Consider the following 16719-nt stretch of genomic DNA (forward strand, 5'->3'; position numbering starts at 1 on the left):
TTTCGAGGGTCGTGTGTGGAGGACGGCGTGAACGAACGTCTGCAGTCGGGGCTAGAAAGGGGTCACACAATGTATGTCCTTTTGCGGATTTTCCAAACTGTTCAATGCAAACAATGCGACGGTTGGGGGGTGACTATACACCGCAGGCGCTGAACAGCCTGAAGTCCAGGGCACTGTTCCGCCAGCTTCATATTCCCTCTTCATATCTAGGCAGCCATGCCAAGCGAGGTGCCAGCTAACTTGGGCGAAAACGGGATAGTTCCTACTCAGCGGCTTGGAAATGGCTAGGTCGCCGAGCCTTAGAGAAGCGCACTTGCTAGTGTGATTTAATTACAGGAAGTCGGGGAGAAGGCACTTAGACTAGTAGGTAATTAGAAAAATACGGAAAAGGGCCCGCTAGCGGCTCGCTAGCAGCCCCTACAGGTACAGGAGGTCATAGTGTCCAGGCCGGTACAGAAGCTTGACAGCCGGAGAGGAGGACTCGGGGAGAATGTGGCGAGCTGAGGCATCCACAGCACCACACAACGCTGGGGTGCATGCATCTACAAAGGCGCTGCATGCAGTCAAGGGAGATCGGGGTGTGTACATAAGTCCTTCGGATTGACTAGCTACCGTCTCCCCTCCCTTCTCGAGGCGCCATCGTCTTTTGCATTCATCATCTGCTGCACGTCGTGAAACATGCCTGGTTCGTTTCCTGCACTTTGGTCGACATAGAGGATCTCGACGGAAGATTCAAGGGCCATCACCAGCGCCAGTATCTGCGGCTGTTCTGCACATACCCACATAGGCTCCACTTCTTTCGCACAGAATTCTTCAGCCGACGCGTGCCCCGAGAGAAAAGGAAGAAACAATGAGCTTCTCTGACGAATCTCTGATCCTGCCGCAAGTCTGGCATGCGCACGCGATGGTACAGCAGCACCAAGCCACACACAAACACAAGCAAACACACACGCAAATACACACATCGAGACCCCCAACAACTGTGACGGCGAGCCTGTACACGCAGCTAGCTGCATGCTGCCCCTACAAGCGCACTGAAACCCTTGCTCCAAACAGCGCATGCAGGACCCCGCTGGAGCCAGTGAACGTCGCAAAGCCTTCATTGCATGCATGCATGCATTTTTTCCTCGAGCACGCATGCTTGCATGCTCGGGATGTTTCAGGGGAGCACCGAAGGCTTGGCTGCACCTCGCAAAGACAACGAGGTAGTTGCTAGGCCCAGTCGAATTGAAGATCTCCTCCACCTCTTTAAGAGAAGCACCAGGCTGGCTCAAGACATCCAAAGCCCCCAGCATCTCTGAAGCACATGCTCCGAACCAGCATCTGCCTCTCTTAGGCGTCTTCCCTGCCGAGACAGTGTCTGTGCTGTATATTTAAGCCCTTAACTCGCCAGTGTTGACATCTGCATACCCCATCCTAAAGGCCTCCTGCCCTCCCCTGCCCTCCATGCAACGGCAAGCACAGCACGCAAAGTTTCTCGACAACACACACCCACCCCTTTTTCCCAGCATACACACACACACATACACACACGTACACATACACATACATACGTAAACACACACACACACGTACACATATGTACACATACATACGTAAATACACATGCACATACATACGTACACATACACACACGTACACATACACACGCACATACACACATATATATACACACGTACACATACACATACACACACACGTACACATAGGTACACATACACATACACGCACACATACACACACGTACACATATACACACATATATATAATATACACACATGCAAACACCCAGGAAGTTCGGCTGAACCCGGAGCCCTAACGTCAATAGACTCTGGCACCTACGCACCCTCGACGAATTCATCTATCACATCTCGTTGGTATCTGCGTATCAGCACACACGCATGCGTCCTATGGACTGCCCAGCAGAAGCACCAGGCGAGGCGGGGTCGTGCCAGCAACAACACAAACAGTCTGAAGCACGCAGTACGTCTATGGCAGCAGAAAAGACACTGTTTTCAGCTGCAACGAAGCGCACCCTGCCTCGAGTATTCTAGGAACAATGACGTTCTGCACGCGCTGCCGAAGGGCTGCAGCCTCAGCTGGATGGTGTAGCAGCCTCTCAAAGAGGCCGAAAAGAAAAGCACGATAAAAGCAGCACCCGTCCCGCCGTATTCGCCTCATCTTGGTTACTCCTTGCTGGTGCTGCTGCTGCTCTTGTTGCTGGTGTTTTGCCAGCGAGACGAGATGCAGGATCTTCCTGTGCGCGTTGCTGCCCTGAATAAATTCAGCGGCAAGCTCTTCGAGGGGAATCTGCGGTCCCACAAACGGCTCGTTGCAAACATCCGTCTCCCACTCTGTCTCCTCTGGAGGCTCCTCCCCAGATCGATTGCAGTCGGGGGGAGAGGGTGGTTCTCGGCCAGGAGCACCACCAGCTGCCAGCGCAGCCACGGAGAAGAGGCTGCTGCTGCCCGACTCCGCGCCCTTGCGGGGGGACATTGATGGTCGCGTTGCTGATTTGTTGCTGCTAATACTCCTACGGCAACTGCTGCTCTTGATGGCGGAAGAGGAAGGGTTCCGCCTGCTTGCGTGCTCTTTCAAGTCGGCATGAATGGACAGCCGAAGGGAAGTCAGCGCCAGCGCAGGGTTCAGGCCCTGAAGCGTCGGAATATGGACGGACTGCTAGGAGAAGAGGCAGAAAAGGAACGGGGGTACCTGTAGGGACGGGCAGCCGATAGAACGCAAGTGTGTATTATTAACACACCAGACAGCAGCTGCGGGTTCGGGTGTATCAGGAGAGAAACAGCCGCCTTCTAGCAAAATTGACACAGCACTTCACCAATACTTCAGAATTAGCGTTGCGGCTGCAATAAGATCCAGTACGAGCTGGGAATCGCTATTCCTAATCCTGCAGCTGCCGCTGCTTGTGGTCATCTGCTAGGGGGGGAAAAACACCACCCATGGCCGATGCTACCACTGCCTGCCATCTTCTTCCTAAAACCACAATTTGCGAAGACAGTTACTCCCACTTTTTGCTTCGAAGCCTAAAATTATGAAATAACACCACTGGGCAGCCGACGCGTCCTGCCTGGTTGCCATGTGGTGACGCACCCCGGAGCTCGCCACCTCTCCTAACCCCCTTAAATCGTAGGGTCGTCGACGCTTTTGCGCTCGCTGGGGTAACCAGATACTGCAATCTGCCGCGGAAACATTGATATGGCTGCTGCTTATTTCAAAGCGGAAACGTGTCCGGTGTTGAGAGTGTAGATGGCTAGGGCTTCCTAGGAATTGGGAGCGGTTGTATAGTGTCCTCTTCGTGCAGACCAGAGCGCCTGAAGAAACTTTAACAACGCTGCCCTTCACTCGACCGTTCACTACTGTAAACCCTGTGTTCTCAAAGGAACCCAGTGAATCATTATAATTCCCGATGCCTCCCACTCTAGTGCCTCAAAAAAACCCAGTCCACGGTTCTACATGTACAGATATTCCAAAAAGCAATCAGCATGTGCTTTTACTGTGATGCTGGGCACTCCTGCATGGTGCTCACACATCCACATGGAATCCGGACTGTCGCCTATGGGCGCTCTGCGCCCGTCATCGGCGTTCCGAAGAGCATATGAATTCTACAGGTGCCCTACAAACATTTTAAAGCTTCAGCTTGTAGATCTTGGTGGGCTACGGGGTGTCTCTAGAGTTAGCAAGGATTTCAGGAGCCACGCACACTCTAACTCCTGAATGGAGTGAAGGGGAAGCACGCGCAACCTCGCCCAAAATTGGTGGTCTATTCCCTAAGCGAGAGGATCTTTGGGACCGATCGAAGGGTATAGCGGGGTTACCATCACTGGGGGTTTGGACAAGAATTCATCATGCGAGGCGACCTCTGATTCCCAAATTTTTCGCAGGTCCCCTTTGCGGATTCCCCTCACGTGAATGCAGCTAGACAATCGAGTTTTCCCCATTAACGCTTCCTAGCCCCCTCCCATACCCGTCAGTCTACTCTGCACGAATCTGCATGCCCCTCGTTCTGAACGTCTAGAAGCGAGTAAGGTAGCGCATGCGTACTGCGAAGCGGAGCCCGCTGTTCTGCACAGCCTACTTACACGTAATCCACCTACGGCTCCCCTCGCCAGCCCCTGCCCCTCCACATCGCTTTCCTTGGCGCCCTGAAATTAACTTCGGGGCCTTTACAGAAAGCCCCGCTGAGAAGTAGCCGCATAGACCAGCCCTTTGCTTTTGAAACTTCAAGCCGCGAATCGGAAGCTTTATCCCTTAATGAGTTCCCTACTCGACCCCCAAGGGCCCGTAGCTGCGAATTAACAACCTTGTAGTGCCCGACTACTAGGAGCTACTAAAAGAACTTAAATCCTTTTGCCTGGTCATTAAAAACCCTGCCACGCCACCTTTCTCTAACTCCTGTAGCTGATCCTCCACTTCAGGTTCCTGCCTAGAAGCTTTGTTGTATTCTGAGCATGCCTGCTCGGCTGCTACCTGCCTTACTGTCATCCTAATCCTTAATGGATGTCATCTATTGTTGTAGCGCCACCAGAGCTAGTCCCCCCGAAAACCCCTCCCCTCATAGCCATAAATTTCCTGTTTGTTGGGCAGTAATACATATTGAGGAAGTTACACACTTGGAAGTACTTTAAACTGCAGGTAATCGTAGTGGCGCCTTTTCCGAAAACTCGAGATATGAAGCTCTTCTACTTGTAGCTAAGCGCACAGTACAATCACTGTCTGCCCTACTGACTGACAACGTGAGGCTCGCTTGGCACTTATCATAGTCCACCTCGCCTAATCCGTTTCTCCTTCCTCACCCCCTCGCTGTCACTTTCCTCGCGCTCAGTTATGTGGGGCCCAGAGCACTGGTCCTGCTCTTGCATCATATGGCTTACCGTCACCATCCACTAGTGCTCTTGCGGAAAATGCGTGTTCGTAGATCACCTCCTCCATAACCCAATAGGGCCCCCCAAGTGGACCCACAGGCTTTTCGAAAGAGGCTGCTCAGGTGTTTTCCTTCTGCTTAATGCAGAGGCCCCCTTTCTGTCTTGGGAACCTAGCAGAGTAGAGCCACTGTACCCCCAATAGACTGGCAGATGATGATACAAGGCACTCAGAAACGGTGACGTCTTCTCCCTTGTCATCTCTCCAAAAGGGGCAGGGCCCGAGCCTGAGAACTGCTTGACCTCTTTTAATTGCTATCTACAATGACTGCCACCATTCAACAATGCACCGAAACATGCATATACAGGTGGGGGGAGGGGGGGGGGGCGCTGGAGGCTTGGTTACCACAAACACCTTATAGCTACGAGCACACAGCCATGCACACTCAATTAGTATCTGTCTGTTTCTCTATATTGCTTCATTGCTTCTGCTGATTTGTGTTCGATTCCTCTATGTTAGGGGTTCTCCAGGTGTCTCAACACCGGGCTCATCGTTCTTGAACTCGGCATGAGCTGTTCCAGTATTGAATCTGCATACACACCCATATCGGGTGGGCAGCTGGCTCCTCTAGGCCGTCCAATGGTCCTGCAACCCGCGCTGCGCATCCCTTTGGTGTAATAGGCCCTCAGTCTGCTGAGATCAACAGCCGCAGCTGTTGCCACGGGCCGCTGTTGGGGGTAGTCCAATCACGCCTCTTCAAGAGCAGGAGTTCCTGGGCCTGGTAGCTTGTCGGGAGCAGATTTGGGGGCCCCGCTTGGATGCCGCTTCGATACCCAGAAGAGTACGGAGAGGAGCCCATACATCAACCCCAAAACGGCCGTGAGAGCCCACGCCACTGGCTTGCAATCGCCTCTGTGGATTCCGACGGAGAGAGTATTGTATAACGGAATGGAGCTGAGGGATACAATGCCGCCCGCTGCCTGGCAAACGCCGGCCAGTCGACCGAAATTGGTGCTGCTGAACATGCTGTTGATACAGCAGAAGATGAGCTCGCTGTCCAACGAAATGTAACCGCAGAAGCAAATCAGCGAGGCCACGTGGGCCCCGTAAGAGGCTGGGGCCAGGGTAAATGCATACGCCAAGAACCCCAGTGTGTTGATACACGACAAAATGGGCAGAATACCGAACAAGTCAATTGCCGCCCCAATCAAAATACACGGAATGAAAGCAAGAGATATGTACCGATCCATCTGAGTCCCAACGGGGGGGTCCAACAAGCGGGGCCCCGCCATCTGGAAGAATGAGATTGCCAGCTGCTGGGATGATGCGAGAATTAAAATACACAGGTAACGTACACACAGAAACTCGGACATAAAACTGCTCCTGCCACTGTTCTTGCTGCTGCTGCACAGGCTCAAGCTGCTGAAGCTCTTGTAAGGAAAAGACACACGGCGCCAGATATCCATGCATTTAGACCGCTGCTGTGTCTCGCCTTCTGCCGCAGGTAGCACTACTTTACCGGGTGTAGGAGCTGCAGCAGTGGCAGGCCCTGCAGTACTCGTATCAACTGCTGCTGGTATATCGGCTTGGGCGTTCTCAGACTCCTTGGGCAGCATTGAAGAACCATCGGACTGCATTGCCACGCTATCCATATGGCTGCCTGCCGAAGTTTCAATTGAGATGTTAATACTGTTATCCGTGGATACGGGACTCGGGCAGACGTGCCCCTTGTCTTCGAGCTGCTGCATGCGATCCTTGGCTCCATGCTTCTCTCCTTCTTGCTCCTGTTCTTGAACATCCGGAAATGCCGTCCACGGCACCAGGACGACGGCAATGAGCAAACAAAAGCCCGGTCCCATCAGTATGTACACCCAGCACAAGGTGCTGAACTCCCATTGGGGCCTCATGCGCCATATAGCCTCCAGCACCATAGGGACCCCGAAACTCGCGGTGCATGCAACTCCGAGCAGTGAAATCACCGTGGCTCGTCTGGCACTGAAACGATTCACTATTTTCAGCAGAGGAAGATAGCACGAATCAGCACCAAGCCCCATACATAAAAAAGCGGGCACATACGCCGGGAAGCTCGAATTGCAGACTGCCAGCAGCAACCACCCCAACGCATTGAATCCTTGCCCCATCATAGCCGTCGCCTTGGGCCCCACTCGATCCAGGAGAGCTCCCGCTACTGCAGACATGAGGGAGTGCGATACCATTGCTACTGTTATAAGTGGGGACACTGCAGCATCCTGCATATCGCAAAGCAACACATCGGAATCGCTCAAAGCGCCGACTTCAGACTCCGATCCGTCCGAAACTGATACAACTGTTGCATCGCCTTCGCAAAGCCACGCATAGGCTCCTGACTGCAGGAGCATGCGCCGGAGAGAATGAAAGCCAAAGTACACGCACCCCGTCAACAGAGCGCTCGCCATGTATACAATAAGTAGAAATTCCTTTGGTATCCAATCTAAGAGACCAGGTGGGCTCCCACGAGCCTCGAAAGCCCCAGAAACCTTGCGGAACCTCAAAAAAGTGTCGCCGCACGCCCACCAGCAGCGCATGCGGCGACGGCGCGGCATGTTGCGTGGTGCTGCTGGTTCTGCCTCTTTCACAGAGGCCTGCGGATGAGGAAACCCCAAAGCACCGGCAACCCTTCCTGCAGAATCCTCCCTAACCAAAAGGGCCAGTACGCCGTGGGTGTGTCTGCTGTCCCCTGAACCTGTGACGTTCTCCTCCATCGCCTTCGTTGCATTTTCGGTTGCCATTGACATTGTGTCCTCCCGGATTGTCAGTGTCGTTGCTGCTGCTGCAGCAGGTGTCGAGTGCCGTTGCTGCTGCTGCAGTAGCAACAGCGTTAGCTGCCCTTGCTGTTTGTGTTGTACCTGCGGCCCACAAGACGGCAGTGCGCGGGGGGGGCCCAAGGGGCCCCCAACCGCTGGAAAATCTGGGTGGGTACGTAGAACAGCAAAACCCGAGCGTTCATGTAGCAACCAGCCCTCAACATGGCAGGGTTTAAGATGGAGAAGGCGAAGATGGGGCCCTAGGCGTAGGGGGAAACCTCGAACGACGGAGCACTAGACAACGGGGGCGCTGAGGGAAGGAAGCTTAGCTTTAAAATTACAAACTAAGTAGCCTTTAATACGCCTTGATGCACAACAAATGCTAGGCAATCCCGGGTAGCTCCGGCTGCAGGCGCTCCGGCTGCTCTTGCGTACTGCAGCCTCTCTGCAGGAGCACCGGTCTGTTCCGGATGCTCCGTGTGGCAAGATGCAGATCCGGTCATTCACTGATGGCTAGACAAGTATATTGACAATTCCAACTAGCCTTGTGTTTCCTAGCACTGTAAAGGTACAATTTTCTGCCTTGCCGGGTAATTGCCGATTTTTCCAGCTGGAGGCTTCGGGGCTGGGGAACTACCGCTCCCGCTGGACTCGCAAAAACCCCATAAACAGAAGTCTTCGTTACCAAGTCCTCTTGAATTCGTTGGATCTATTCCCCTTATCATCTCCTTATGCGTTTATGCTTTTGGGAGACATGTAGGCTTGACCCCTCGGCGCACCGTATACTTGATGATGAACGGGGTCACTGGTGGATGGCTCAACTGCAGTGCAAGAGGATATGCTACGCTTCATACAGTGGCCAGGCACAGATTCAGAGAGCCAGAAAACTGTTCGAAGCCGGAAAATAGGGGTTTTGTCTGAGAAGAATGTAGAAAGCGGTTTGCTCTGGAAGCCCCTCCCCTGCCGTCGTATGGCAAGGGTCTCAATTACCTGGAAAATCGGAGTTATAGAAAACGAATTCCATATCTGCTGCAACATAATCTTCTTCAAATTCTTGTACTTAGTGCCGCACTGTACGCTATCAAGTGTCGTGAGTCGCACCGCTGTGTGGATCCCTTAGAAAACAACAGCTCTCTAGGGTACCCCCGTGATTTGAGGAATGAACAATGGCTTAGCTTGTAGTGGGTCAAGCGACCCATAGATAGCTAGTAGCTTAGGCTCTGTATCAACCTAAGACCTTCTGAAGTACTAAATATAGGGTTTGTCTGCCGGGTTAGCTGTATAATCTAAAACCGTGTGCTCCAATACTGTGTGACACTGCCTGAAATGCACGGAGTGCGCAGAGAGTGCAGCTGTTTGCACCCACCCTTTTCTTAGGCTAGAACCTTTGGGGGATCTTCAAGGAAAGTAGGAATGGCTTATTAAGGCGCCGAAAAAGTATTTTCACAAAGCCTTTAAGGGGGTTCCCAGTGGGTGCTTTCTTTTGGGAGGCTTCAGAGAGAGTACCAGATAGTTTTTCAAGTCTTTACAGGATATGTTTTATGGGTAACAGGGCCCGAAACAGGGCGACCTCCATTTGGCCGGAAATACAGCTGCATTGCAGGCTTACTTGTTATGTAAGAGGCTGCTTTAGGGGAACGAAATTACTATCAGCTGACCCGAAATTTATGATGAACTTGCAGCTACTGCCTAAGCCAAAAGCTGAATTGCTCTAGATAGTGCGAAACCATGATAATCCTCTCAAGCCTACGGCAAATTTATCAAGGAGTCTTAGAATCCAGAGGTCACGGCAACTCAACTTTACCAAGCGCATTTATATCGATCCCAAGTATGTGTCCTGAGCAATTGAAACAGCGACTAGCGTCCTTCCGAAGAGCTATGCAGCCAAAACAAAGGCTCGCCTGGTAATAGCATAGGGGATCAGACCAACTAAAGTATTTACTTCGTTAGATGTATGCCCTAGTTACTTAGTTGTGTGTTATATTCCAAGGACCAGCTGTCCTTTGCTCAGCGTGACCACACCCTCATGCCTATTTTCCCTTTTTCTGCCGCGCATATACGTCACCAGTCAGACATACGAGAAAGGCAATAGAACTTCTTTAACCCAACTCTTAGCTTTGAACCATAAACCAGCAAGTACTGCTGTTTTTTAGGAGGGTCCACATTACACCACCGTAGTACGAAGGGATCATTCTTGTGGGGAACATGAAATGTAGTGCCCTTTTAGTAGAGCGTCATGGACCAGCACTCCTCGTGCTAACATCAGGCTTGCTCAAGAGCCCTGTGCAATTTTTATGTGAAGATTTGTACCTCAAAAAAAAGTCTAGGATCAACAGGCTGTCGGCTCAAAGTGACCACAGCAGTCTTTATCCTACAGTGGGCACGGTCCCATATGTATTTGCCCAGAATAACCCACTTGTGAACAGGCTCTCTTTCTAAAAATTACGCCATTTTGCTTTTTATTGACAAGAGAGACTGTACGAGAAAGCGCACGATAAACTTTGCGAATTGAAGACGTGAATGGCTCCTGCGCCATTCGTTATAGTCTCAGTGGATAGGATACGTGGCTCTCACAAATGAGGCTGGTCTTCAAGTGCCAATCATAAACTTCACCTTTTGTGGCCCCAAAGTTTAAGCTTTCATCCTGTGAATGTATGAGATACGTTGTATGCTTTGGGGATGCATGTAGTATGCGTTGAGCTTCGGCCTAATACCAAGGGGTCGTCCTACTGTATACGGAAAGTTGGGCTTTGTTTTCTTGAGTTCAAGAACGGGTTTCATGTGCTTGCCGGCCCTCTGCATGCGCCTCTATTAGTGCATTAGCATAAAGCGCTTTTTGCATTGGTAAGCGGTGCCCACCAAGTTTCTGCCTGTTTGTTTTGTTGCTGGTGTTACCTCATCCGCTAGTAGTTAAGCCGCATCTAATCGTGGTAATACTACAATCCTTACTATTAATACTGTTCATATACCTCAACAAATGATATTGCTGGTTCTGCTTTTGCTGTTGGTAGTTCTGTTGTTGGCCATGCAACTCTGGCTACTGGGACTCCTGGAGCTACTCTTATTGCTAGTGATGCTACTTTTGGTTATTCTCAGCAAGATTACTGCAGCCATTAGTACGGGGGGACTACTTGTGTGCGCATAGAATTGGGGTTCCTGTGGGGTTCCGCGTATAGTTTGTATAGAAAAGCGTGTGGCAGCCAAAACTGAGGCCTGAGCTGGAACATTTCTTTTCTCCCACACTACAATAAAAAGGCTAGTACGGGAAGAAAGCAGCCAAATTGCAGCTTTGAAACAAATGAAGCATAAGCTCAACCGATTGCTGCAATAAACTCTTCACCAAATCCTGTGTAGGCCTAGAGTCATCCAGTGGTTGATGTGAAGGTGAATCTGAGCGGTCTGGCATTACAGCGGCCAATACTGAAAATGCTGTTTCTCCCTGCCTCTGTTGCTACTGTGCCTGATACTACTGCCTCATCTAGAAATCGTTGTGTTGTTTGTGCAGCTTGCTAGTGGTGCTGGTTACCTTCCGGTGTCGGGCAAGTGGGGAAGCATTCTGTAGAAAACACTGGTTGGCTTCATTCAATCTCATAAGAGGCCTTTGTCTTGGCTCACTATCGCTATTTCTATGAAGATACCCCTAACTTGCAGAGCTAAAACCTTGTGGACTAGGCTTTTCGCCCACTAGAAAGGGAGAGGGGAGGAATAGGGACTGAAGGAGGAGCCTAGATTGAGTACTGTCTTTGCATTGGCATTATGATTATTATTTTTTTCTAGAGTAAATCTACAGGCGACGCTAAAATAACTTCAAATAGAACTCGTGCATTAAAGCTGACGCGTTATGTACCCCAGGGGCCCCCGATCTGCTGAACCATACCCAAGCGGCCAGGAATATTTTTTGCGCTTGTCTTCTTTTGGTATAAAACTCACCCCGTTGACGCATCAGCTACTGTAACTGGCCTGAAGGAAACAAAGAATCATCTTTGTGTTCTTATGGGTCGCAGACACTCGGGGGCACTAGTCCCTTCCCATTCTAGAAGTTTTTGTTTTGTGCGTCTTTTTCCTTTCTTCCTCCTGCCACATTATTTTTTGCATCTAAATGCATGAATCTGTTGCGTGGGCTCAACCAGAAGTGGCAAAAGCCATTGCCACTGCAGGGACATATTCAGCAGAATTGGTACAAGCAACTGGGAGAACAGTTGTAACATAGTAGCAACTGCAACGCGCGCAGCATCAGTAGCAACTGCAACAGGGGCACTACATATACACCTAGGGGGATGGATGGTGATTGGGGCGAGACCCAGAAGCGGCTGCTCATAGAGGAGAGTGACGCCTGGTTCGAGAGGCATGGCTTAAGACTTCAGCTGTTGCGGCTGCCACTGCCATTACCCCCGCACTGCAAGAACTGGGGGGAGCTAGCAGCGCAACTGCAGCTATACCCTTTGCACCTAAAGCTCCTTAACCACGAAAGACTTCTGGCCAAGAGAATTAGGGGAAATTGGAGCTTTTCAGGTGCACACCGTCAATGTTAAATCACTGGAACACAGCAAATTCACACTGGCAACAACCACGGGTGCTTAGCATCGAAGATCCTGGGAAACCAAGAGTTTTGGCTTCGGCACTGTAGGCACCGCAGAGAGTGTATCGGCTTCCTGCGGAGGCCACCGTTCAGAGTTTGAAGTTTGTTTGGCGATGAGCAGCAGCATGAGCACAATGGTGGAACTTTGCAGTTTGCGGCTTGTCTGTGATGACTTCTCGCGCAGCCTCTCCCCGAAACAGCCCGAACGACCCCCGCAACCGCCAGCTGCCTTTTCGGCTTCAGCCACTGCCTCGCGCTGTGGCAGCTGAACTGCCGCTGTTGGGCCGCGAGCTCTTGAGTGAAGACTTTGACGGCTTACTGCTGACTGTCCACAGCAAGGCGCTTAAGCCAGAGGCTTCAAATAACAAAAAACAGGTAAGAGTTAACGAGCTTCCATACTGAGGACGTAGGATGTAGGGGATGCAGCCATCTGAAGGCGAGTGTATGTACGCGTCCCCCCGGAAAGTATCTGTCTGAATCACCCTGCTCTACGGTGTTGCAAGCTGTACTGACCTTCTGCTGTGTGCTTTTGGAGTCATTATGGGTTGGCAGACAAAGTAGGCGCAGCTAAATCTTGCAAGGAAACAGAACTCGGTGTGCATTAAGCGTGCTTGAGACTAGGTTTCCACAGAGCTCGTTCGTATTTGATTGCGGCAATGTACAGCTGGCTCTTCAGTGAATAGGAAGAAGAGTACTGGATATAAGCCGTGAAACTGCTTTGCTTTCAGGTTCCGAACACTGCTGGTGTCTCAAAGGTGTTTGCTGGCTGCGTGATTGAGTCCCTTGCTTCCAATGAACGGCAGCTGAGGGCATTATGGGTAAACCATCGGCTGTCAGCCCGCAGCACCCGGCTGCTCCTGCAGGTGCTCCTGCCTCGAGTGGTGGTTGAGGCGTTTGCTTTAGAGGGATTTACATACATCCCGTCTCCCCTGCAGCAGCAGCAGCAACAGCAGACACGAGTGCAGAGCTTTAAATCGGTGTTCATAGATAGGAGGGACTTAGACCTTTGGCCTAGGCAGTGCTGGATGTTACTTCCAGCGATAAAAAATGTAAGGCTTGAGTCATAATGTAAAAATCAGGAAAAGTAGCAGCACCCGAGCACTCTTATCAGTCGGTATTTAAGAGCTTCAGAATATGAGTGTCTCTTTTCTATGTATCCTTGCTGAATCCTAGAGCTTCCGCAATGCTTTTCTCTCCCCTGTGACTTTCTTGCAGTTCGGGTGGCCCCTACACTACGACATCAAGGGGAAGACTGCAGCTGTACACCTGGACGCCGGCGTTAATGGGAGTCTGACCTGCAGCTGCCATCTTTCGCGGGTAAACTTTTGGGGGCGTACTGGATGGCGCAGACAGACGGCAGCCGCGGAGGCTGCCGTCTGTCTGTAGGACTAAAGATACGAATGGGATGGCAGAGCAGGGGCAGTGAATCGTCCACGCGTGCACAGCAACACGGGGGAGCGAGAAGGTAGAACTATTCTATGCGATTGTTTCCTCTGGGTGTGTGTGTGCCCCCGCTGCCGGCGATTTTTGTTTAGACCTGTCTTCCGCCCAGCGAGCAGGCCACTTTGGATCGTTTCTTGATGGTAACGGAGCCTCTGCTACACTTGTTGCTGCCGCCTCGGGCTGAGAGGCGCCACTTAAAGATCGAACGCCATCCTCTCTTTTATAGGCAGGCGGCTGCAACCACCTCGCCCTCGCCAATAAAGCGGAAACCTGGAAAGGGAAGAAAGGGAGGTACCTGGAGTGACGGAGTGGATTCTGCTGTGGAAGAGAGAAGGGGATGGAGAGAGTTCATTGCCATTCAAAGGGACGAGGAGCTCGCAAGAGAAGTAAGCTTTATCATTGAAGTGCAATCTCTTTCCTTTCTATTTATTCTTTTTTGTCGCTCTTTCCTCCCTTCTCGCTTTAACCCACCCTACGGCTGCCCGTCAAAGTGTATCTCTGCATATATAGGTGCTTTTCCAGATATATCTGTATATATATATGTATATATATATATATATATGTATCTATACATATATATATATATACATGTGCATATTAAGAGGCAGATATGGGAATCTTTGCATATGAAGTCCTAAACACAAACATACAAGTGCCTGCACATGAATATATAATTATATATGGCTATTGGTATGCAGTACAGTCTACGAATAACTGAAATTTGAAGATATGATTGCACATGAAGATCCATGAAGGCTCTTTCGTGGAGGTACTCACGGCCAGCCTTTATATGCGTGCCCAGCTATATCTTTATGCGTAGTGCTCCTTATATAAAGTAGTACGGCTGCCGCTTTCTATGTTTGGATCTTTCATTAGGCTTCCTGCTTGATTACGGGCTGCACCTATGTCCCGCCTCCCTCCCTTTTCAGTAAAGAAGATGAGTGGTGTGGATTAACTCCAGAAGATGTCGTTCAGTTGGTGTCTGATTGCGAGGAGGTAGGAACTACCCAGACACACTGTGGTGCTCAAGCATCTGCTCGTACACTCGCTAACCAGCAAGCCAAAACCTCACCCCCTGCTCGCCCAAAGAGGCCTGCCTCCCAAAAAAGATCACTACTCAGACAGTCTGCCTCTTCCCTTCCAGCCTCTAAAGCTCCGCAATCCACAGTTCAGCAAGCTCGAGCAGCAGGCACCCGGCGTAGCTCTATAGGAACCTCCGAGCATTCTGCCCGAAGTTTGGGAGGCACTCAGGAGCCTCCCCAGGATGCTCCACGGAGCGGCAACTCCCACAGCTCTCACGGTGGGCCCCTGGATTGTCCAAAGAGGGGCCACCAGGGGTCACCTAAACACAGCTCCTATGATAGCAGGGTTCCCGAGGAGGGCCCACGTCGGGGCCCTCTATGGGACCCTCAGGGAGCCCCTGAGGCTACGGAAGGCCTGGGAGGCGTTGCACCAGGAGTGCGACGCAGTTCGCGGGTCCTTAAGAAGAGCAGGCAGTCATCGCCTTGAGCGCCTATTCACTGCGTACTCGCCTGCGGCTCTAACGTGTACTTATTGTACCACTTGAATGTGCAATCAACATATGCAAAAAGCAAGCTTTCCTATTGTATAGGGCTCTGCTTGGCCCTTTTCGTGTTTCCGTTGCTGCACTAGCAGGAAAAGTCTAGGAACAAAGGATTGCTGCAAACGTTAGTGTGTACTTACGCATCTGGAAGTGTGCAGAAAGCTAGGGACTTGTGTGTTCAGATAGGAGTACCCAGGTATAGAGGCCTCCGCTTGTTCTCTGGACATGCACGTATATCGTCGGAAGCAAACGAAGCAAAAATAGAACTCTACATGAAATTCCACGTCATTTCCAAGTTAAAAGTAGAATCACACTTCTACATACTCAAACTGCCAGCCGATTCCCTTTAAAACTTGTTCCTTGAGAAGGCCGAGAGGGGTACGCATGGATTTCGCTTTTCTAGAAGGCTTTGTAGCTTACATTTCCCTCGTATAGGATACATACCAAGAGAGGTAGCAAGCCACAATGGTCAGCTAGCTGCCGTTACCTCTATGGGCTTATATCGTTGCCCTTTCTCCTTATGCTACGCTGAATGCAGTGGGTGTTGCTTTAGGTAGAGGCTCTTCTGGTGACATTTCCGGTATAAGAGGCAGCAAGAACTTTTAGGAACAAGGGTGCACCATGATCTGAGTAGAGTTGCGGAGCGGTTTGGTCAAGAGGAAGCGAAGAAGTGACGTAAGCATCAGTGGTGGTTCTGTGAGGGATAACAGGCATCTGCTTAGTCCACCCTTTTCCAGATCAATAATACGTAGTACACACCCTTTGTTTCTAGCTCAGCGACGCCTCGGCTTTCACTGGATCATTTTTTCTTGCCTAGGGTCTCCTTCAAGGGACACGGTGCAGATGATCAGTAGGAAACAGCACTGCAAACGGTCTGCTACTTGCTGAGCGTGCCGTTTGGGCTTCCTACAGCTACATCCATAGAATCATCCTGATTTTTAAATAAAAGATCCTTACAGGTGCAGGTAGCCAAAAGCAAGACAACAGACAACGTGAAAGGGCTCTAGGGCCCGCCGCCGACTGAGGGATCAGTCGGCGTTGGAGCCTTCATGGCTTGTTTGCTTCTTGTGTTACCTTTGCTTAGGATCAGCTTCATATATTTATGGTTCTTGTTAATAGTGAATTGATTTTGAGACGACGGATGAAATAACTAGGAACACAGACAACGTATCTGAGGCCCCACTGGATTTTCGGCAACTGCCGGCCCTCTGGTGGTCAATCATTTCTCTCCTTCTTTCTAAGGCACACTGATGTCCCCTTGCCAGCAACTTCTACAATTCAGCGCCACATTGTCTCTTTTCCCCCTAGAGGGTTCGTTTCATCCCGCAGTAAATATATTTCTTGAGTCGGACAAGGCCCGACTGCCGGCGTACTGGCGTTTTAGAGAACGGCAGGGATTCGTTTCTTACTCAGAGGATATTTAGTAGTGCAAAGAGAAAAATCAAACTATAGCATCCTATGGAAGCACCCGG

At 50.8% G+C, this 16719-nt stretch overlaps 3 protein-coding genes across 3 annotated transcripts; 1 reads left to right on the forward strand and 2 right to left on the reverse strand.

Annotated features, from left to right (window-relative positions):
* Positions 1–51: 51 nt before the first annotated feature.
* On the reverse strand, positions 52–2984 carry LOC34620848 (ubiquitin thioesterase OTUB1). The gene is made up of 9 exons (XM_026335076.1): positions 2972–2984; positions 2713–2807; positions 2507–2591; positions 2036–2432; positions 1847–1881; positions 1189–1297; positions 683–888; positions 428–500; positions 52–316 (listed from the first exon to the last, which is right to left on the reverse strand). The coding sequence occupies exons 1-9, from the start codon at positions 2982–2984 to the stop codon at positions 52–54; spliced, it is 1278 nt and encodes a 425-aa protein (XP_026190861.1).
* A 2640-nt stretch (positions 2985–5624) lies between these two features.
* LOC34620849 lies at positions 5625–7652 on the reverse strand. Its single transcript, XM_026335077.1, has 2 exons — positions 6355–7652; positions 5625–6267 (listed from the first exon to the last, which is right to left on the reverse strand). Exons 1-2 carry the CDS (start codon positions 7650–7652, stop codon positions 5625–5627), a joined length of 1941 nt encoding a protein of 646 aa, XP_026190862.1.
* A 4286-nt stretch (positions 7653–11938) lies between these two features.
* On the forward strand, positions 11939–15921 carry LOC34620850. Its single transcript, XM_026335078.1, has 8 exons — positions 11939–12173; positions 12425–12615; positions 12969–13289; positions 13456–13557; positions 13776–14069; positions 14560–15151; positions 15683–15784; positions 15854–15921. Exons 1-8 carry the CDS (start codon positions 11939–11941, stop codon positions 15919–15921), a joined length of 1905 nt encoding a protein of 634 aa, XP_026190863.1.
* The last annotated feature ends 798 nt before the right edge of the window (positions 15922–16719 follow it).

This window comes from Cyclospora cayetanensis, unplaced genomic scaffold (genome assembly GCF_002999335.1).
Source record: "Cyclospora cayetanensis isolate NF1_C8 unplaced genomic scaffold, CcayRef3 CcayRef3_contig_59, whole genome shotgun sequence".
NCBI classification, from domain to species: Eukaryota; Apicomplexa; class Conoidasida; order Eucoccidiorida; family Eimeriidae; genus Cyclospora; species Cyclospora cayetanensis.

Bases quoted from the DNA above. Each gene is read 5' to 3' on its own strand.
- LOC34620849 (XM_026335077.1), bottom strand. From the start codon at position 7,652: ATGTCAATGGCAACCGAAAATGCAACGAAGGCGATGGAGGAGAACGTC. The intron at 6,268-6,354 runs GTCTAAATGCAT...CAGCAAGAACAG, and splicing joins GAAGGCGAGACACAGCAGCG to TGGCAGGAGCAGTTTTATGT.
- LOC34620850 (XM_026335078.1), top strand. From the start codon at position 11,939: ATGGATGGTGATTGGGGCGAGACCCAGAAGCGGCTGCTCATAGAGGAG. The intron at 12,174-12,424 runs GTGCACACCGTC...CTTCTCGCGCAG, and splicing joins GGGAAATTGGAGCTTTTCAG to CCTCTCCCCGAAACAGCCCG. The intron at 15,152-15,682 runs GTTCGCGGGTCC...TCCCTCGTATAG, and splicing joins TGCACCAGGAGTGCGACGCA to GATACATACCAAGAGAGGTA.
- LOC34620848 (XM_026335076.1), bottom strand. The intron at 889-1,188 runs GTGCAGCCAAGC...TGCGCATGCCAG, and splicing joins TACCTCGTTGTCTTTGCGAG to ACTTGCGGCAGGATCAGAGA. The intron at 501-682 runs GCATGTTTCACG...TGGATGCCTCAG, and splicing joins AAGTGCAGGAAACGAACCAG to CTCGCCACATTCTCCCCGAG.